At 39.8% G+C, this 22817-nt stretch overlaps 1 protein-coding gene across 7 annotated transcripts in view; it reads right to left on the bottom strand.

The window, feature by feature from the left end:
- Positions 1–22817, bottom strand: part of Ankrd12 (ankyrin repeat domain 12) — a 104690-nt gene that overhangs the window by 57294 nt on the left and 24579 nt on the right. For 4 of the 7 annotated variants that reach the window (XM_063267349.1, XM_039083802.2, XM_039083801.2 and 1 more), the window contains 3 exon segments: positions 20148–20285; positions 9470–9617; positions 3033–3101 (listed from right to left, as the gene is read on the bottom strand). In XM_063267349.1, the coding sequence (XP_063123419.1) occupies positions 3033–3101; positions 9470–9617; positions 20148–20234 (304 nt within the window). In that variant the 5' untranslated portion in view covers positions 20235–20285. 7 annotated transcript variants of the gene reach the window in all.

Below are 22817 nucleotides of genomic sequence, written 5' to 3' on the forward strand. Positions count from 1 at the left end.
AAAATTTAAAATTAGCAAAAATTAAATAGTTGTAAATCTAACAAGTTTTAAGAACTCAACTAAAATATAATCAAGACACAAGAAGTTAATGCCTGGTCCAGTGTGCCCTCTCCAGGTAACTAGAAGGGATTGGTGTCTGAATGCTCTAGAAAATGAGGCTGCAATCCTTAGACTGTGCTGCTCACAAACGACTCAAATCACTGTGAACTCCTAACCTGTCCATTTGTGGAATGTCTGATTTTTCCAAACAAAACCAAATGTTTCAAGACTTACTTAAAAAAGAATCAACCTCATCACTGTCTTTCCTTCAGTTTTATCATTTCTGCACTATCATTAATAGTGAGTGATTTCATGTATGTCCCAGAGTTAACCCATTACTACAATCACTGCTCAGTCCTGAAGAGCTTTTGGAGTTTTTCTGAAATACAGAGTCTTTCTGTTAGTAAGGCCCTGCAGATCTTGGCTTTCTAATGTTTAGGAAGAACAGCTACTGTTGTTTTTAATGGTTTTTCATCTGATAACAATTTTTAAATATGGTGAATGCATTTGTTTTCTAGAATCAAAATATTTAGTATTACAAACATTAATAGAAAGTTAAAAAAATGTTTCCAAGATAAGAAGTACAATCTGGCAGCAAGACTATACCCTAACCAATACTCCCCTCCTGTGGCTCTACAACAGATCCTTGGTTTGTAGCTGAGGCTGGCCTCAAACTGTCAGAAGACAGTTCATGCTGGACATGCAGGCCTTTAATCCTAGCACCTGGGAGGTAGAGGCAGGTAGACTTCTCTGAGTTCAAGGCCAGCCAGAACTACACAGTGAAACTGTTGTAACCTCTTCCCCACACACAAAAAAGAAAAACAATCTGTTAAAGTGTATCTACCTGGGCTATAGAAAAGACAGACTAGCAAGTGAATACATATGTAACTACTTCAGAAGAAGACAAGTTGGATGTATTCCAAATATACAAAATTTTACATTGAATACACCAGCATTCAATATAAACTTTTTTTTTTCTAAATTACCTTAAACATCTTTCTGAATTTACATTTTACATGAACTAGGGAAAGAAAGTTAACTGAACAGTGGTGGTGTAAACAGCAAAATTTGAGACAATTAGACTATTTTGTAAAATTGTTAAGTACTAGACAGCTCTCCTTGGAAGTTTATTTCGAATTGTGTGCAGTTTTGGTGGTTGTTTGTTTGGAGCAGGTACTGGCACGCAGGATTGGCTGGGCTCCCTGCCCAACCTGTACTCCCCTGACTTCCATCAGCCAAGCGCTGGGGCCCATAGTGTGCACAGCATCTGCCTATTTTGTAAAATTTAAAGTAATCAGTAAGACTCTGTGGGGTCTATCCTGTGAAATACCAGCCTGGCACTCTATGTCTTAGTAACGAAAACACATGCTCCCTTGTTCTAATGGGCCAAAACTTTAGAACAGGGACACTAATAAATATGATCACTTAGCACCGTGTCTAACACAATCTACAGTTTCACTTGGTCTCTTCAGAGATTAAGGAAAAATCTGAGAAATCTACCTAATACTAACTAAAATAAAAACCAAAATGGATTTTTACATCAAATCCATCTTTCTCTCCTTTACTCTTTAACATTTGGAGCTTCAGAAACAGAGTTCCCATCTTACATTCTAGAAAGTTAATACCCCCCCTTTCCTGTCATATTGAATAGAACACTCGACACTGTCATTTTTCATGTAAGTAAGTGTAGAGTGTTATTACAGAGAAGAGACAAACCTGTTTCTTGGAAAAATATTTCCCAGCAAAGTTAAGGGAGGCAGGGAACGCACTGACTCAACTGCATTGGCTGTTCCGCTGCAGTCCTGGGGGCGGGTGCCGTCAGGCTCAGATGAGCATCTGTGCCTTAGTTAGCAGTGCCAGGCAGACCACGGGCTATTCTGACATGTCTGGGTTGAAGACCAGTGCTAAGCAGTCTCTTTTGGAAAGGCACACTAATTCCACAGAAAACAGCGTTTATCAGGAGCCGTTGGCTTCAGTGACAGTGTTGAGGGTGAATTAGTTGTTCACTACCTCCACAGCCCCACAATTTATTTACAAGGTAAGTAGAATGGCTATTAGAAACACATTCATTTTCAATTTCTATAGCTAAGTATTATATGCTAACGCTAGGCAGAAATACCCAGGGACTATATAAAATGTTTATTTAAGTAAGTTCAGAGATAGAAAGACTAATTTTAAGAGAAAGGATCAATCAAAATGAGCAAAACTAGTCTTGCCAAGTGCAGTGGTGCACACCTTAAAACCCAGCACTCAGGAGGCAGAAGCAGGCAGATCTCTATGAGTTTGAGGTACGCTGGGTCTACAAGGAGTTCTAAGCCACCAGGGGGACCTCATCTCAAACAAACAAACAAAAAACCAACTAGTTTTATTCTTTACTGTAAAATGAGGTAATTATGAGTCCCAAACAACTGGAGCTATTACCAACTAGAGAAGTTCTAACACAGAAGTTAGTAGGGGCATTTATCTAGGCGATCTGATATTTTAATCTACTATTTATAATTTAAATTCTACCCAGAAAGCAAAATCAATAAACGCTAAATAATTTGGTGGATAATATTTTTAAATATGTATATTAAAGAAGAAATGACTAAACAAGTAACAAAATACTTTTCATGAAAATTGGTGTATTTCTGAAGAATTCATAACAAGGCAAACTAAGGAGCTTGGGCACCCGCTCTCAGGAAGGAGTCTACTGAGCAATGCCACAGGGAGGGGCAACTTGCAGATTGCTTTTTACATGAATGGCGTTCATGCTGTTCTACATAAAACCCAGGTGGAGTTTCTCACAGCCCTACTGCTCAGACTGCAAGCACGTGCTGGATGTGCTGGGCATCCCACTCAGAACACAGGCTGGAAATGCTGGTGAATTCACATAGTCCACTGAATTTAGCAAACATACATACTGGTTTGAAAATAAGTTCCTTACAGTACAGTACCCAAACAAACATGACAGAAGCCACTGGCTAGGCAGGAAGACCTGATGATCTAATTACCTGAGTATGTCCTGTAAGAAGATATAAGTCTCTCCCCCCAATTTTCACTTGTATGTCCTGGGTCTGAATCTACAGAATGAAAAGAGACAGGAGAAAAGGAAAAAGCACACGGAGGGAAATGCAGAGTTCAACATAGCAACATCTCTGATAGACCACCAGTTAGTGAGGCAGTGATGTGTCACTGGCTTTACTTCAAAAGAACTATGTGGGAAAAACAAAAGACATTTAAAATACAGGTTTGGCCAATATATAATATTTCAATTTCCTAAGTAGAGTACCTTGAAGCATAGAAATGGAGCCATATAGTTTCTATAACACCACGATGTTGCTTACTAATAGTTCTTTAAATGCTATTTTAACTCTGTCAATATTAAGAGAAAGTATTCTTATTAAAAATTGCCCTACTATGGGCAACTTTTATTTACCAAATAGGCGAATTTGCCAAAATAAGTTGAATCAAACATTTTCTAGGAGCGCCAAAATGATTCCCATGACTAAAGGACCTCTATGCAAGTCAGTCACCCTAGATCCCAGACCAAGTAAACTGTGCTCACTTCAAGTGATATGGATCACTGCAGCATGCACTCCTCAAGACAAATCACCCAACATCCCCAGCCTAAAACCTGGTCCAGAGCCTGGATTCTCTGCCTAACAATTAGTGACAGCAACAGAGGGCCCTGGTGATCACCTGGAGCATCTGTTCTTTAACTTGTGTGTATGTGTGTGTGTGTGTGTGTAGAGGGGGTCAGTGTATTGACATATAAGGTATCTTTTCAGAATCACTATTAATGACTTCAGTTAAAATGACTCATCAGGAGTTTGGAAAAAGCAAATTAGAGAACAATCACAAAACACAACCTATACACATGAAATAAATAAATAAATATGAAAACTTTAAATGTGAAATTCTTAAGTTTAGTAATGAGAAGGTTCATTCAAGAAAAGGGGACTGTTGACAAAGTGACCTTTACACTAAAAGCAAAGAAGCTAATGAGCTGTCTGAATGACAAAACTGTCCAGCAACACACATATTTCAAACTAAATACATCAAATCGAACATGTACAAGAATTCCATGAAAAATATTGGACAGTTCATATAAAGGTAAGCAGAAAGTTTGAAATAGCTTAAGAGATGGAAATGCAAAAAAAGAAAAAGAATGGCAACCAATAAACTATGCACCTGAACTGAACAGCTTATTAAAAGCAGTCCGTATTGTTTGACAAGATTAACACAACAGCTCAAATGGACTTCCAAGCATGTTTACTAATAAAAATTAAGTACTAATAGTTCAACTGATCATCTAATCTTCTTTTGGAAGAATCCAATCTGCTCTGGCCCCACATACCATTTCAATTCATTTGTTTATTTAATACTTTTGAGACCAGGCCTCAGCACATAGCTGTGGAACAATGATCTAGAGCTCACTATACAGGCTAGGCTGGCCTCTAAATGCAAAGGTCCATGTGCCTCAGCTTCCTGAGTGCTAAGAGTAAAGGAACACCTGGCTGGAATTTTTATGAGTGAACATCAGGAAAGACTCATCACTTAATCCATAGTAACCAACATCAGGCGGCTCACAACCATCTGTAACTCAAGTTTCTGAGGCTCCAACGCACTCTTCCTGGCCTTTGCAGGCCCTGTATGAATGTGGTACACAGACAAAAATACAATCAAAACACAGAACACATAAAATAATACAATTAAATTAAAAATAAACAAATAAAAACCACCAAGGTATAAGTTAAAAAATAGCTCCATGGTAGAGGCCAGTCTTGTATGTGCAAGGCCCCAAGTTTAATCTCTAGGACTATAGGGAAAAAAAAAAAAACCTCAAAAATTGCTGTATTTCAAATGAGACACAGTGGCACATACTTATGGTCCCAGTACACAGGGAGCAGAAGCTGGGGATCACCACAGTGTGAGCTCAGTCTGGTATGCATCTGAGTTCTAAGCCAGCTAGGACTGCACATGAGAAGTGTCCCAGCAAATGTGATCAAGACCACAAAGGTGAATTATGCTTAAAAAGCACCTGCTATGAATATCTTAATGCAGCTCTTTTAACTGTAATGTGAAATAACTCTCTCCCTGCTACCTTTCACATAAAAAGAAAAAAAGGTTAGCACACTGTGCTAGCTAGTTCTGTGTCAACCTGATACACACCAGAGTTATCAGAAAGGAGGGCACAGAAAGTGCCCCTGTAAGATCTCAATTAGGGCATTTTCTTAATTAGTGACTGATAGGCAGTGTCATTCCTAGGCTGGTGACCCTGGGTTCTATAAGAAAACAGGCTGAACAAGCCATGAGGAGCAAGCCACTAAGCAGCACCCCTCCATGGCCTTGCATCAGCTCCTGCCTCCAGGTTCCTGTCCTGACCTCCAATGATGAGCTACGATGTAGAAGTGTAAGCCAAATTAACCCTCTCCTCCCAAAGTTGCTTTTGGTCACGGTGTTTTGCCACAGCAATAGAAACCCTAACTAGGACACACACAAAGTAATTTACTTCTTGTTGGGGGTTTCTGTTGGTTTTGCTTGCCGGTCTCGGTCTCACTGTGTAGACTGGGGTGGCCTCAAATTCACTGAGCGCTACCTGCCTCTGCTCTGCCTCCAGGATGTTGGAATTTAAAGGACAGCACCACCATAGCTAGCCTAAAGCAATAGGTTTTTACTGTATTTTCTGTACCTGCACAAGTAATGGCGTGCTTCACTCAGGCACACTCTACCGTCTTCTCCTGGCCTTCCTGTCCCTCCCTTCATTTGTTCCCCATGAGCCTAGGATTCTCCCCTACTACTGTTAGGTCACAGAAAGGCATATGTGTGTACTTAAAACCTATATTCTGTAGATGAAAGAAAACTTGATGCTTCATCTCTCTCCTCTCACCCCGTTGTCACATCCCCTCCCTCTTTAGATCCTTTCTTTGCCCAAAACAGTTGTCCTTCTGCTTTTGTCTCTCTCTCTCTCTCTCTCTCTCTCTCTCTCTCTCTCTCTCACACACACACACACACACACACAGTTTACCTATCCTGTAAAACATTTTATTCTTCCACATGTTTGAGCCACATTATATAAGTCCTTTAATAACATCCACAGTCTAAGGAAAGCTGAATTTCTAAGGCTGCCTGACAGGCACTTCTTTTACAAAATTTAACATGCTCTACAACAGCCCTCATTAACCTTGGACCATACTGTGCCTGTTTAAATTTTCTTGAATCACACTGCCTTAAATGCCAAGAGAAAACACTATAGTTGCAAAGAAAGTATGTTTACTAAGAGAAGACAAATATTGTTAAAAGGGGGTATTTATAGCTACTTAAATATGCAAACTGAAATGATCAGTCATTACTAGTCTATCTCTATAGAATATAAGGACCATCGTAGGGTTAAAAAAAAAATGCAAAGCTAGGAGTTGGGAGTTGGTGATCTATACCTTTAATCCCAGCAATCCCAGCACTTGGGAGACCAAGGCAGGTGGATCTCTGAAAGTTTGACTACAAAGCAAGTTCCAGGGCACCCTGGGCTACACAGAGAAACCCTGTGTCTAAAAAAAAAGAAGGAAGGGAGGGAGGGAGGGAGGGAGGGAGGGAAGAAGGAAGGAAGGAAGGAAGGAAGGAAGGAAGGAAGGAAGGAAGGAAGAAAGGAAGGAAGGAAGTGAGAGAGGGACAGAAGGAAGAAACCTGCACCTTTTCAAATGTTGTTTGGTTTAGGAGTATCTGTGAGCTTCTGGAGGCTGCTTGGCTAGGCGTGACTATCTCAGAGAAGAAACATGAAGAATCAGAAGTGCCCCCCTCTTCTAAGGAAGAAGTGATCAGGCTATAACAAAGCAGAGTCTACAGAGTCTACTCATAACTAAACAACTGAAGGTTTCGTGTAGATGCCAAGGGACAGACTCTTACAAGAGTCTCCAGGCAGTTGTTCGATACTTTGACATAAGGCACGACAAATTTCCCTTGGATGTCACAAGACTAAAAACGTTGTGTAATTGCATGACTGATAATGGATGAATAAAGTTGACTTATTAGAAACTTTCAATAATGCCAGGCATGGTGGCTTACACTCAACAATCAGGAGGAAGAGGCAAAATGGGTCACGGTTGAGCTCCAGGTCAGCTTAGTCTACATGACACAATTTCAGGCTGGCCAGAACTATATAGTAAGACTTTGTCTCAAAATAGATAAATGCATTTTTAATAATTATTAAAGGTAAAAATTTCTATCAGTTGATTATACTTTATAAATAGTGATAATTACTATAAAAGTTATCTGTCCAATATTCATGTTACTGGTTGTATTAGGAATAGCCCAATCATTATCAAAATTTTTATGCAAGTGCAGTACACTAATCAATGTTAGTAAGGTCCAACCCCGCCGCCCTCCACACACACTCTGAGACAGGCTCGCTCCATGTAGCCTAGGATGCGCCCCCTACACTCTGAGACAGGTTCTCTCTACATAGCCTAGGATGGCCTGGAACTCACAGACCTACTTGTTTGTGCTTCTCATGTGCTGGGATATTACAGGCATTTACTACCACACCTATCTACAAGTTAAAGTTTCTAAGTCATTTCATGAGTAAAGGAACCAAGTCTTAGGGAAAGGAAATCACACTAATCCTCTTCTCTGATGAGAAGCAGAGATCTTGCAACTCTAAGGAGGAAAAGTGCTTAAGAACAAGGTTCATGTATGAGCCAAGGGAGGCAGAAAAGACAGATAGACAGATTAAAAACAATCTAGTTCCATCTCACAGACCTGAGTTGCATCAACTCTGGAATGACTATATCTGATCTTCTCATTGTATTAAATAAGAAAATCCTAGGCCAGGAATGGAAAGAGGCTTGGCAGTGAAGAGCACTGGCTGCTCTTCTTGATCACCTCCTTACCAGAAGCAAGAATTATTGAGTTTGGGGACTCTGATCTCTGAACCAGATTCTTAAATGATTTGAAGGTTGTCTCTTCAGAGGGGAAAAAACTAGCAGTATAAGCACAGTAAAGAAGAACACTTCTGTCAAATAGAGACAAACATCTAGCTGAGGAAGGGACTACCCCACAGGAAATCAGGAGCAGCACAAGGAAAGCAGGCTCACCTAAAGGCATGCCAAAGACAGATCTTGATGTCAGCTGGGGTAACACTTAGAAAGGTACAACCTTTTCTTTTTTTCCTGTCTCTTTCAGATGCTGGTCAGGGTAAGTGTACTTTTTCTGGTACTCTTAAGCTTCTTACTCTGTTTATGAAGCCCTCCACTACATAGCTGCTTGTCCACCCTGTGTCTGACCTCCATAATGGCTTTCTTCCCCACCTCTGCTCCACTCCCTTCCTCCCAACATTTGATGAGATCACAGCTGGAGTGGGCAGGTGGAGGAGACACTCTTAATACAACTGCCCTCAAGCTTAAAAGAAAAAATCAGGTGGGAAACAACTGAAGAAGACACCTAACAATGATCTCTGGCCTCCACAAACACTTGTAAAAATGTGCATGTTGGTACACACACACAGACACACAGACACACACACACACACACACCACGAGCACCCACGCCCACTGTGGTAGTTTGAGGGAGAATGGTCCCACAGGCTCATAGATTGAAACAGGGAGTAGCGCTGTTTAAAAGAATTAGGACATGTGTCCCTGTTGGAAGAAGCATGTCACTGGGGGTGGGTTCTGGGGGTTTCAAAGGCCCATTATAAACTCTCTGCTGCTTGCAGATCTAAATGCGGAATTTTCCGCTGCTTCTCCCGCACCATGTCTGCCAATATGCTTCCATGCTTCAACTAAAACTCTGGACTATAAGCCAGCTCCAATTAAATACTTTCTTTTCTAAGAGCTGCTATGGTCATGGTCTCTTCCCAGGAGCACAGCACTGACTCAGACATCCACCCTACACCCATGGCATATATGTGGAAGTCAAAGGACTACTTTTGGAGAGTCATGTCTCTCCTTGACCACGTAGGTCCCAGAGATAGAACCTAGGTCACAGGCTTGGTGGCTAGCACCCTGACACACATCTGGTGGCCCCTGATGCTAGAATTTTGAGAATAAAAGAACCATAAAGTAAACAAATGCTACATATTTTCTACATCGCCCATGACTCAAAAATGTCTAAACTTCTTTTCTGTGAAAAGGTAACAAAAAAGCAACATCTTTTCTAATATACATGAAATCTTAATAATGTTTGTTTTACTAAGCAATCTTCATTACTGAAATGAACCCCAAAACTAAGTTCCGAATGCACTAAGAGATTTGTAGTAAATATCGAGAGTATGAATTTTATTTTTTTAGTCTCATATCACAGACCATAGTTTGGAAAACAAACAGACATACTTTTGCCACCATGATAAAACTGAGATAGTATTTCTCTATGAACCAAATATCAAAAGGAAGAGTAGACAGAAAAGCAAGTCGCGGTTATAAATACGAGTTTATCAGAAGATAAATGATTCTACCTGTGTCTGAATCTCGCTCTTCATTTCTCGATGGGCTGAGTGTAAAAGGCAGTTTACGCTTCATGGATGATTTCTCTCTTATTTCTTTGCCCATATCACCTCGGTCAATTTTTGAAGTTTTGCTGTAAGACGCAATCTTGTCTTTACTCTATTTAAAAAAAAAATCAAACATAAAGTAATATCAATATTAGCTAAAGAGTATGGTATTTTAAATTCTCTTTATTATCTGGAATAGAGCAATGGTTCAGAAATCAAGAGTGGTCGCTGCTCTTGCAGAGCCTCCACACAGCAAGCCCCTCAGAACTGTGTGTTATCTTGTTTCTATGACCCATCGTCTTCTTCTGACCTAAACGGGTATTGCAGACAGTGGTGAATGCATGTGTACATTTATGAATATATATGCTGGAAGACAAAACACCTATACATTGTTTACATTTAGATTTTTTAAATTCTGTTAAGGAATTTTAAAATATAAAAATACTTTATGGTGCCCAGAGTTGGGGCTGTCCCACAGACCTTGGACACAAAACCTGCCCGCAGACAGCTGGTCTGCTAGGAGCACTCTCCCTTTTAAACCCACAGCCCACAGGTAGAACCTCGCTTTCTCTCTATTGACTGTCCGAGGAGCGACACACCAGGAGCGCACGGTGCACAGCTGCTGCAGGGAGGCCTAGGAAAGGACCCTTCCAATCTCATCTGTGGCCAGAGCTGGCACTGTTCCCATAGTTCCAAAATCTGCCCTGAGAGAGCTGATCTCCCAGGAGCCCTCTCACTCCTAAGATCATAGGCCCACAGGAAGGACAAGCTCTAGTCAGAGACAGCAAGACCAACTAATATTAGAGATAACCAGATGGCTAGAGGCAAGCACAAGAACCTAAGCAGCAGACACCAAGACTACTTGGCATCTCAGAACCCTGTTGTCCCACCACAGCAAACATGGATGTCAAAACACACCAGAAAAGCAAGGTGAGGATTTAAAATCACATCTCATGATGATAGAGGACTTTAGGAAGGACATAAATAACTCCCTTAAAGAAATACAGGACAACACAGGTAAATAAGTAGAAGCCCTTAAAGAGGAAACACAAAAAAATCCCTTAAAGAATTATAGGAAAACACAACCAAACAGTTGAAGGAGATGAACAAAACCACCCAGGATTTAAAAATGGAAATAGAAACAATAAAGAAATCACAAAGGGAGACAACCCTGGAGATAGAACCTAGGAAAGAGATCAGGAGTCATAGATGCAATCATCATCAACAGAATACAAGACATAGAAGAGAGAATCTCAGGGGCAGAAGATACCATAGAAAACAATGACAAAACTGTTAAAGGAAATGTAAACACAAAAAGATCCTAACTCAAAATATCCAGGAAATCCAGGACTCAATGAGAAGATCAAACCTAAGGCTAATAAGTATAGAAGAGAGTAAAGATTCCCAACTTAAAAGGCCAATAAATATCTTCAACAAAATTATAGAAAACTTCCCTAACCTAAAGAAAGAGATGCCCATAAACATACAAGAAGCCTACAGAACTCCAAATAGATTGGACCAGAAAAGAAACTCCTCCTGTCACATAATAGGCAAACACCAAACACACAAAACAAAGAACAAATATTAAAAGCAGTAAGGGAAAAACACCAAGTAACATATAAAGGCAGACCTATCAGAATTTCACCAGACTTCTCAACAGAGACTATGAAAGCTAGAAGATCCTGGACAGATGTCATACAGACCCTAAGAGAACACAAATGCCAGTCCAGGTTACCATATCCAGCAAAACTCTCAATTACCACAGATGGAGAATGTTGTGGCAAAAATAAAAAAGCTGTGGAACTGTTTCTTGTGGTCTCTAGTTCCGACTCCAATGGGCCATTGGAACTAGTGCTAATTTACCTCAGATTAGTATCTCTCCTGGCAGCTCTCTGCTAGCCTCAAACTCTCTAGTTCTAGCTACCCAGTAAAATCATGGTTCTAGAAGTCCAGCAGCAGTTGGCCTATCATGGCTCCCTGCCACAGACTCTGCCTACACTCCCAGGCCCTGGTAGTTAAAGTACAAACTCCCAACTACCCTGTAAAATCAAGATTCAACAAACAGTAACCCAACAATCAGATTTATCTGTTAAATTCTCAATCCACAATCTATCTAACACGATATCCTCAGAATGAGAGCAGGGCGACCTGACAGGGTGCTTGCTGTGTTGGAATGGCTTGCAGACAACAGGTCAGAAAGTAGACAGGGACAGCATGGAGCCGCTAAGATAAATTAGTGCTAGTTCCAATGGCCTGCTGGAGCCCAGACTGGTGATAGCAAGGGTAAGTGCGGAAACCGGCTTTGCTGTTTTTTTGTTTTGTTTTGTTTTGTTTTGTTTTTTAAAATACCACAACAATGCGCCCAACGAGGGACAAGAATCCACTAAAAATTGAAGTTTTTCAGCCTGAGAAAGCTTTATTTTCTAAGTGAAAAAGGACTACACCATGTTGAGTCACATGATGGCCCAAGCGTGGGAGCCTTAAACAAAGGGAACAGAAGGTGGGAGTCTGCTCACAGACTCTAGGTCCGCTGCTGTAAAAAGTACAGAATTTGTCCGAATCACGTGGGGAATTTCACTCACGGTTCGGAACTAGGTAGAAATAAACAAAAGACTGTATCACCCGGCAGAGTGAATACAGACATAGCTTATAGAGTTATTATTTGTCTGAGGTTCCAAGTAGAGAGCTTAACAGATAGATGGTATTAGAGATATAATACTCTAATAAGTTTTACAGCATACTCATATTCTTTCTAATGTGGGCTCCATGGGAATCTGAGTTAAAATCCTGCTTTGACAAGTTGCCTGCTTCTTAATGACAGGTATTACTAGAAATGTGATTAAATTTGTTTTTATAGTTAGGAGGAGAGAGTACAGAGTTTACCCAAATCATGTGGAGATTTTCACCCGTGGTTCAAAACTTAGATAGGAAAAATTAGTCATTGACTCCAAGCAGAGAGTGGTGATATAGGCTTGATGTTCCAGATAGAGAGCTTAACAGATGTATTTTGGGCTAAAAACTTAGTTTGACAATTTGCTTACTTATTGGTATTAGTATTAATAAAAAGGTGATCAAATTGTTTTATGAACTACTCTGTTAAGGCCATATGGCTTGATAATGCTGGCTAGCGAGGGTTTGTGGTTATTTTGATATTTACCACAACAGGAAGTTGTTTTCTTAATGTGGGCTTCACAGGAATTTTGGGTTAATTTCCTGATATGACAGATTAGAAAAGTCTAAACAGTCTCATACACTATTTTTTAGCTTACTTCCTTTTAAAAAGTTGTTTTAATTTTCATAATGGGTGTGATTTTGAGTCTTATTATATTATTTCTCTGGGAGAGAATACAAGATACAAGCTTTTCTGATTACAGACTAAAGAACACAGTATTTTGGGAGAAAGGTTCTGTCTTTGTGTTTTTAAAACAGATGAATGAAAAGGAGGGTGAGAAAAAATGAAAATTAAAACAAAAAAACAAACAAACAGATGAGTAGGGTCTGGACAACTCCCAGAGTCATATGGGCTAGATTTGATGAAGGGAGACTGTCTAAAGAAGTAAACTGAAAAGAATAAAATGAAAAAAAAAAGAATAAAATTTCATCCTAACCAGTCTGTATATCAACCCATACATATATCTAGATGACATTAAGGTTTTGTCTGAGATTTATATATACAGAATGCACAGCTTTGGTGAGTCTCACTGTCAGACCTTCTTGAACTCCTGATCCTCAGGACCCCTCCAAGATGGACATCAGAGACTACAACAATAGTCGCTGTGGCCAACTTCCCCGCCCACCCCACCCCTTCCAGACATCTCAATGCCTATGTATATCTTGAAGAAGCCATTGAAGAGACGTTGCCCCAATTCCCTGGATTTTGGGGCGCTAAAGGTGGTTATTCTAAGGTTGTTTTTCTGAGGAATTTAGAAATGGTCATAATTTAACAGGGAGGAATTAGCTAGAATTGATTATACAGTCATAATCTCATTTGGTAGAAATCCTTATATTTGTTACTAAGCTAAAGTTATAATCTTTTACATGGGGTACAGAACTTATTTGACACAAGTTTAGATTTTCTTTGATATAAATTTCTTATTGATTTAAAATTAATATTGTTACTCTCATATTTAGGCAGTGTGCCCATCAACACATTTAAGTATACAAGGGCTACCAGTCCTTAATTGCTATTAAAAAACTAATCTGAGATGATTAAACATGTGAGTTAAGGGCCAGATAGAAAATTCATGGCTCTAAGTTTATTGTTAGAGTGCTTCCAGGATAATTGATTAAGATAATTAACAGACAACAGTCCAGATTACTTACATAGATAATTTTCAAAAACATCAGAAATCCACAAAACCTGATATTTAATGTTATTTATCTTTTGTCCAGACATGTCTGCTCCTAGCAGCTCCCCTTTGGTGGATTCAAAGAAGAAATTGAACATCTCCACCTCCAGGTGGGGTGATGTATGGTGGCGAGACAGCCACTGGGCAAGAACTGCCTCAATTCATCCACAGACTAAATAATGCTCAGAACAGGACATGTTACAGAGTAAGTTAACTGATAATTTCTTCCAAGCCAGAGTGATCAGCTCTTTGAAATTCTCTGTTTCAAAAGTCTGTCAGATATCCTAGGCCAGAAGGCTAAAGACTTGCTCTCATGTGTTGCTGACTGTACAAGTAAAAAATTGTCTCTATAATCTGTCTCAGTTCTAGAAGCCATGTTAGGCTTCCTATATTTACAGATATATTGGTCATTCTCAGATTTCTGACGGGGTTGAAGACTGATTATAGTCTCATAGCCTACCCAGGCTGTTTAACTTTGAGGATACATATTTAATTGGATAGTTATCAGAAAGTATACAAGCTAGCCAGGACATAACATGGATTGTAAGCCTTTCTTAGGCTGGAATAGATAACTAAATGTTCTGTTTAACTGATAAATGTTGGACTGGGGGTTAGGTGTATTTTATACTTTCAAATTACAAAACAATAATAGTTATGGCTCAGCTTATATTTGAAAGAAAAAAATTTTTAAATTAGACTCAAAAGGTATAGTGTAGGTTGATGTCATTATGCAGGTGAGGCAGGTACAAGAATGAGACCTGTCATTGGAGAGAAGGAAGGATGGGCGAAAGAAAAGTTTTAAAAAGGCAGAGGAGGCTGGAGCAAGAGGGAGGGAGCTGAGAGAACATGGTGGCGGATGTTACGATTCTTCTCTGCACATATTATGGGTTGTTATGACTATTCTTAAGGGATGGACATGTACAGGATTTTGGTTGTCTAGATAAGCAAATTCTATTTTGTCAATTGGATCAGAGGCTATTGTATGATGTGCTCTTTCATGTGGTGACTTAATTGAGTTCAGGACAGAGTATGGTAGCCAGATGCACCAGGCCTCCACAGAATTGGGATGCGTATGCCTGGTGTGGTGAAAACCAGTCAAGAGAGCTGTGAGTGAGGGCAGGGGCAGACTGACAGGGTGCTGTTTTGGAATGGCTCATGAACAGTGGGTCAGAAAGTAGATGCAGGCAGCATGGAGCCACTGAGATAAATTAGTGCTAGTTCCACTGGCCTGCTGGGCTCTCCTGCCATGATATAAATAAAAAACAAAGGAGCAGATTCCTGCCTGCTCTAACCCTTGCTGGTTCTTTGAGAAAATCAACAAGATAGATAAACTCTTAACCAGACTAACCAGAGGGCACAGAGAGTATCCAAATTAACAAAATCAGAAATGAAAAGGGAGACAAGACAACAGAAACTGAAGAAATTAAAAAATTTTTTAGATCCTACTACAAAAGCCTATACTCAACAAAACTGGAAAATCTGGAGGAAATGGACAATTTTCTAGACAGATACCAGGCACCAAAGTTAAATCAGGATCAGGTAAAGCATCTAAACAGTCCAAACCATAAGAAAACAGAAGCAGTCATTAAAGGCCTTCCAATGAAAAAAAAGCACAGGATCAGAAGTGTTTAGGGCAGAATTCTATCAGATCTTCAAAGAAAACCTTATACCAATACTCTCCAAACTATTCCACAAAATAAAAACAGAAGGAATACTACCAAATTTGTTCTTTGAAGCCACAATTATGCTTATACCTAAACCACACAAAGACCCTACAAAGAAAAAAAACTTCAGGCCTATTTTCCTCATGAATATCGATGCAAAAATACTCAATGAAATTCTTGCAAACCGAATCCAAGAACACATCAAAACAATCATTCACCATGATCAAGAGGCTTCATCCCAGGGAGGTAAGGATGATTCAATATGTGGCAATCCATCAGTGTAATCTACTATATAAACAAACTCAGGGAAAAAAAAAAACCACATGATCATTTCATTAGATGTTGAGAAAGCATTTGACAAAATTCAACACCCCTTCATGATAAAAGACTTGAAAAGATTAGGAATTCAAGGCCCATACCTAAACATAGTAAAAGCAATACAGTAAACCAGTAGCCAACTTCAAACTATATGGAGAGAAACTTGAAGCAATCCCACTAAAATCAGGGCTGCCACTCTCTCCCTACATACTCAATATAGTACTCGAAGTCCTAGTCAGAACAATTAAACAACAAAAAGAGGTCAAAGGGATACAAGCTGGAAAGGAGGAAGTCAAAATATCACTATTAGCAGATGATGATAGTATACTTAAGTGACCCCAGAAATTCCCACCAGAGAACTTCTACAGGTGATAAACAACTTCAGCAAAGTGGCTGGATATAAAATTAACGCAAACAAATCAGTAGCCTTCTTCTACTCAAAGGATAAACAGGCTGAGAAATAAATTAGGGAAATGACACTCTTCACAATAGCCACAAATAATATAAAATACCTTGGTGTGACTCTAACTAAGCAAGTGAAAGATCTGCTTGAAAAGCCTCTGAAGAAAGAAATTGAGGAAGATCTCAGAAGATGGAAAGATCTCCTATGCTCATGGATTGGCAGAATTAATATTGTAAAAATGGCCATCTTGCCAACAGCAATCTACAGATTCAATGCCATCCCCATCAAAATCCCAACTCAATTCTTCATAGAGTTAGAAAGAACAATTTGCAGACTCATTTGGAAAAGCAAAAAATAAAAAAAAATTTTTTTTAATTTAAAAAATTAAAAAAAAAAAGAATAGTGAAAATTATTCTCAACAATCAAAGAACTTCTGGGGGAATCACCATCCCCGACCTCAAGCAGTATTACAGAGCAATAGTGTTTAAAAACTGCATGGTATTGGTACAGAGACAGCCAGGTAGATCAAAGAATAGATTTGGAGACCCAGAAATGAACCCACACACCTATGGTCACTTGATCTTTGACAAAGGAGCTAAAATGATCCAATGGAAAAAAAGCATTTTCAACAAATGGTGCTTGTTGAACTGGAGGTCAGCATGTAGAAGAATGCAAATTGACCCATCCTTATCTCCTTGTAAAAAGCTCAAGTCCAAGTGAATCAAAGACCTCTACATAAAACCAGGTACACTGAAACTAATAGAAGAGAAAGTGGGGAAGAGCCTCAAACACATAGGCAGGGGACATTTTGCTAAACAGAATACCAGTGGTTTATGCTCTAAGATCAAGAACAAATGGAACCTCATAAAATTGCAAAGCTTCTGTAAGGCAAAGGACACTGTCAATAGGACAAAATAGCAACCAACAGATTGGGAAAAGGTCGTTACTGATCCTACATCTGAGAGAGCGCTAATATCTAATATATACAAGAACTCAAAAGTTAGACTCCAGAGAATCAAATAATCCTATTAAAAATGGGGTACAGAGCTAAAAAAAAAAAAAGAATTGTGAACTGAGGAATACTGAATGGCTGAGAAGCACCTAAAGAAATGTTCAACATCCTTAGTCATCCGGGAAATGCAAATCAAAACAATCCCAAGATACCACTTTGTACCAGTCAGAGTGACTAAGATCAAAAACCCAGGTGACAGTAGATGCTAGAGAGGATGTGGAGAAAGAGGAACACTCCTCCATTGTTGGTGGGATTGCAAGCTGTTATAACCACTCTGGGAATCAGTCTGGAGGTTCCTCAGAAAATTGGACATAGTAGTACCTGAGGACACAACTATACCACTCCTGGGCATATACCCAAAAGATGATGGAACATACAACAAAGACACGTGCTCCACTATGTTCATAGCAGCCTTATTTATAATAGCCAGAAGCTCGAAAGAACTCAGATGTCCTTCAACAGAGGAATGGATACAGAACATATGGTACACGACTGATGTGAGTACAACCAGCCCATCATGGGTGGTAAAATCCCTGGGATGGGGGTATTGAGTCCTGTAAGAGAGCAGGTTGAGCACGTTTCCTTGTAGTCATGAGGAGCAAGCCAGTAAGCAGCATACTCCATGGCCTCTGGCCTCTGCATCAGATCCTGCTTCCTGCCCTGCTTGGGTTCCTGCCCTGTGTAGTTTTGATGGTAAACTATAGAACTATGAGTGAAAGACTCCCTTTTCTTCCCCAGGCTGTTTTTTGTCAGGATGTTTCATCACAGAAATAGAAACCCCAACTAAGATATCCCTCAACCCTCTGCTTTTTTTTTCAAAGGCAAGGCTTTACTATATAGTCCAGGTTGGCCCCAGACTCACAGTCAGCCTCCTACTGCAGCCTCCCAAGCACTAAGAGGACAGGTGTGAGCTAACACAACTGACATAATGATAACATTTTTCCAAGCTATTGCATATTCTCCCACTTTTACTCAATAACAGAAAATTTAAACACTATAATACCTTGAATACGGCAGACTCATTTGTCTAAATATAACTAGACACATTACAATGAATAAACACAAAGAAGCAGGAGGAGGGGAGGGGAGATGGAGGGAAAGAAAAAGGAAGGGGAAGGGAGAGGAACCAGAGAGTTAGAGAAAAGAAAGCAATAATCATTGGAACTGAGCTTAAATATAAGTCAAGAGAATAATAAAATTACAAAAGACTTATTTCTAATCAATTGCTAAATTACTTCTAATCAATTATTTAATTGTTCCTAGTGAAGTACAAAAGACTACTATTTCTATTCAACAAAAGCCTTAAAGCCTAGAATAATGTACAAGTTTCCTAGAAACACACATCACTAAACACTGGGTGAGGAAGCTGAGTACAGTGACAGACACCTCTATCCTAGCACTGGGGAGGCAGAGGCAGGTGGACTGGACATCGGAGTTCAGGGCCAGCCTGGTCCACAGGGCTCCAAGGCAGCCAGTGCTACCCACAGCACAGGGACCCTGTCTCAGCACAACAAAGTGGAATGAGACAGAGAGAAAGCCTGCATCCACCTTCACCACACAAGACAGTCCAGGACCTGTCACAGCAGGTGACTGTGCTGTCACTGAGGCTGAGGACCCACGTGTGACACTGCAACGTATGCGGGAGAAGAGAACTGATCCACAAGTTGTCCTCTGACGCCACGCACTGTGACAAACATGCACACAGAGAAATGTTCCAACAACAGAAGAGAAGATGGTGCCCTTCCCATGAGTTTTACAAGAATCTTCACAAGAAAATACAAGGGGTAGGCATTTTCTGTCCTATACAACAATCGAACAACAGAAAAATAAAATGAGGATCTAGCCAACCATTTTACAGGACTAGAATCGATTTGCTATTTAAAAAGCACAAGACATAAAATTAGAAATGAAGAAAATATAAACATCTTAAATTTTTCAAATCAAATTTAATATCATCAGAAAGTAACATTCTAGGGGGCAAGGGCTAGAAAGACAGCTCAGCAGTTAAGAGCACGGACTGCTCTTCTAGGGGTCCTGAGTTCAATTCCAAGCAATCACACGGTGGCTCGCAATCTTCTCTAATGGGATCTGAGCTCCTCTTCTTGTGTGTCCCAAGACAGTGACAGTATACTTATATACATAGAATAAATATGCCTTAAAAAAAAGCCTTCTTGCTGGGCATGGTGGCATTTGCCTTTGATTCCCGCCCTTGGGAAGCAGAGGTGGGTGGACCTCTGAGTTGTAGGATATGATCTACAGAGCAAGTTCTGGACAGACAGGGCTGCACAGAGAAAGCCTGTCTTGAAAAACAAAACAAAACAAAACAAAACAAAACAAAACAAAACAAAACAAAACAAAACAAAACAAAGCATTCCGGGGCTGGGGAGACAGACAGCTCAGTTAAAAGGATGCACTACAGCTCTTCTAGAGGACCCAAGTTTAATTTCTAACCTCACACATGGCAGCTTGTAACTGCACCTGTAATTCCCGTTCCAGGCCATCTAACCCTTTCCTGCCCTCTGAGGACACCTCCACACACACACAAACAGGCATACATTCCCATAAATAAAGAATATAATTTTTTTTAAATTAACAAACCTAATTTACCCAGACAAGGCAAAGGTAGTCAGTCAGTTATCAGCAAACCTCTAATTAGCTGTTAAGAGCAGGCACTACTTACTCTTGGAGAAGACCTGGGTCTGGCTCATAACTGCCTGGACCTTCAGCTCTAGGAGATCTAGGACTGCGTTCCTAGTGCATTCACACACACATTTGCTGTCTATGTCACATTTTCTTAGTAATTTCTAAAAATACTAAGTTAGGAGTCTTGTGTGTATGCGGGTGGTACTGTGCTTCCATACGGTCAGTCTTTAGTGTGTGCGCACGTGTGTGGTACCTTTCTTCCATATGGCCTCTCCACCATACTGCTGTCACTGTCAGAATTTTCACTCTGCACTGGTTTTGTGAACCCAGATTTGGGCATTTTATAGCTGTTCAGCTAGCTCCTTCTTTCATCAGTCTTCTCATCCTGGATCTGTAAGAACAGATATACAAGCATTATTTATATACGTATACAAAACAATTTAATGTCTATGTGCCACAATCAATACAATTAGATTTCCCAGTTTCTAATTTTCCAGAAAAGGCAACCTACGTTTTCACTTACCAATTTGAGTTTTTATTAAAGTTCTCTCATGCAAGTCTACTCAGCTTGTCAATGGACAAAGACTGACTTCAGTCCCTCCATCTCAGAATTACGGCTGTCTACAGCTTTCTATATGTCCAGAGCAGCAGCAGAGGAGAGCAGTGGTGAAGGGTCCTCACTCCAACAGAGATCCAGAGGTGGGAGCTACAAACAGCTTCTCCTCAGACTCAAACAACCCCTGATATGTGTCATGCCTGAGGAGTTTCCTTCCTCTCCTGCACTCAGTCATCCTGTGACTTTGGCAAGCTATGGCTCACGTCCTAGGGCTAGGCTACAACAGTCACTTTACAGAGTTTTCTACCTCTCCTCCTCTGCAAGCTGTGTTTAACAAGGGCCTTCTCAGACTCTTAGGCTTATAGCACACTTGGACTTGAGAGATGCAGCAAAGTTCTCGGGAAGTTTCACATACTAAAGAGGAAGCTGTGAGTCTAACCTGTTTTGTTTGCTGATGATCTAATGGCCACATGTAGCTATTTAAGTAAATAAAAATTAGACATAAATTACAGTAGCTATTACATGAAACAGTATAGGTATACATTTACATTCTCCTGGAAAAGCTTCACTATACAGCGCTGACCTAGACTAATGCTCCTGGCCACGAAGAGCACCGCATTGGATTGGGAAATCCAGTGACTGACAAACTTACCTTCAAGTCTTTCATGTAATAAATCTCCAGTGAGTATCACAAGTCTTAGTAACCTGCCATTTCAGCGCCAGTGTGAACTACAAAACTCCAAACACTTTGGTAGTATTAGTAGTCTGCTAAACTCTCCAAATTGTCGTATTGGTGCTTGAAATTTTATTTGGTTTAGAGAAGGGGTAAAAGGGTAAAAAAAAAAATACCTTCAATGAATTGAACTAACAAAAATATAGGAAATGGATCTGTATAGACCCAATTAAAATATAGTTGGTTCTTGGCCCAATGTAAATTACCATCACCAGAGTAACCATCATACAAACTGTAGTATAAAAACAGAAATTAAAAGCATACTGGATAATTAAAGTGGAGTATTTAAAGAGACAGACAAAAAACATGTCACTAGGGCTGGTTGGATGGCTCAGCAGTACAGGTAAGAGCAGCGAAGCCTGACAATCCCTGGAGGCCTGGAGCTCAAACCTTGAACCCACATGTGGTGCAAAGCTGCCATCATGCATGCCTCGGTATACAAGTACACATGTGTACATTCATGCCGCAGTACATACATACACACGTGTATACAGACACACCATATATGCATGCTCACAGAGGAACTGGTATTTTTTAAGCCAGTAAGAGTGGCTGGGGATATATAACAGTTACAGCCTCTGCATTGTGTGTATTAGATTCTGCAACTTACCCACATCGAACCAAACAACAACAACAACAACAACAATAACAGCAGCAGCAGCAACAACAACAACAACAACAACAACAGTTCTCAGTTCAAGCCTTTCCCTTTATAGAAGATGAAACAGAGTTGAAAGAAAGAAGAAACCTCCTTGGGGGCTTCAGCACTGCACACAGAATCAGAGTGTCGGGGCCACTGCACTGCTTAGGTTCATCACATGAGCAGAAGCATTTAATCCAAGACTGTCCTCGGAGCTGGCTATCAGCAGTGCTCAGAGCTAGTCACGAGTCACAGAAAAACAGAAAATCCCCAACCCATATCAAAACCAAGCTGCTTAATAACAGACATCAATGGAGTGAGCCTATATAGACCAAACATTACCTCTTTTGTAAAGGGACTCAAGTCAAGTCACCTAAAGAAGTATCATGAATATTTTTTGAAAAACAATTCCGAGGCATTAATGTTATATTAAAGGAATGTGTGTCAGAGAAGTTTATATATTATCTTAAAAGACCTTTACTTAGAAAAAAGTAACAAAGACATAAGGAAAATCACAAAATATTCCAAAAATATTAAATGTTTAATACATAGTTAAAGATTTAATATAAATCATAGCCACTAGAGTAACCAGCAAACTATACAAAGAGATATGAAAACACACTAGATAATCATAACAAATAGTTTAATATATACAAGTAACCCAATAAATGGCATGAAAACAAAGATTGAGAAATGCAATTTTGAGGTTAAACAAGAAACCAGAGCTGGCCACCTAGGCCAGCAGATGAAGATGCTTGCCTCTAAGCCAAGCAGCATCCTGACTTTGATTCACAGAACCCACAGGATATAGACAAACAACTCCTAAAACTTATTCTCTGACTTCCACATGTGCACTGTGTGGTATGGGTGTACACACCCATATACTTATACACAATAAAAAATTTTAAATTAAACAAATCTAATAGGCAACAAAATAAAATATTTAGTTCATGGTCTCAATCTTCCAGTTAATGACAGGTGTACTGGCTGGCTT

Source organism: Rattus norvegicus, chromosome 9, assembly GCF_036323735.1.
Source record: "Rattus norvegicus strain BN/NHsdMcwi chromosome 9, GRCr8, whole genome shotgun sequence".
In the NCBI taxonomy this organism is placed as follows: domain Eukaryota; kingdom Metazoa; phylum Chordata; class Mammalia; order Rodentia; family Muridae; genus Rattus; species Rattus norvegicus.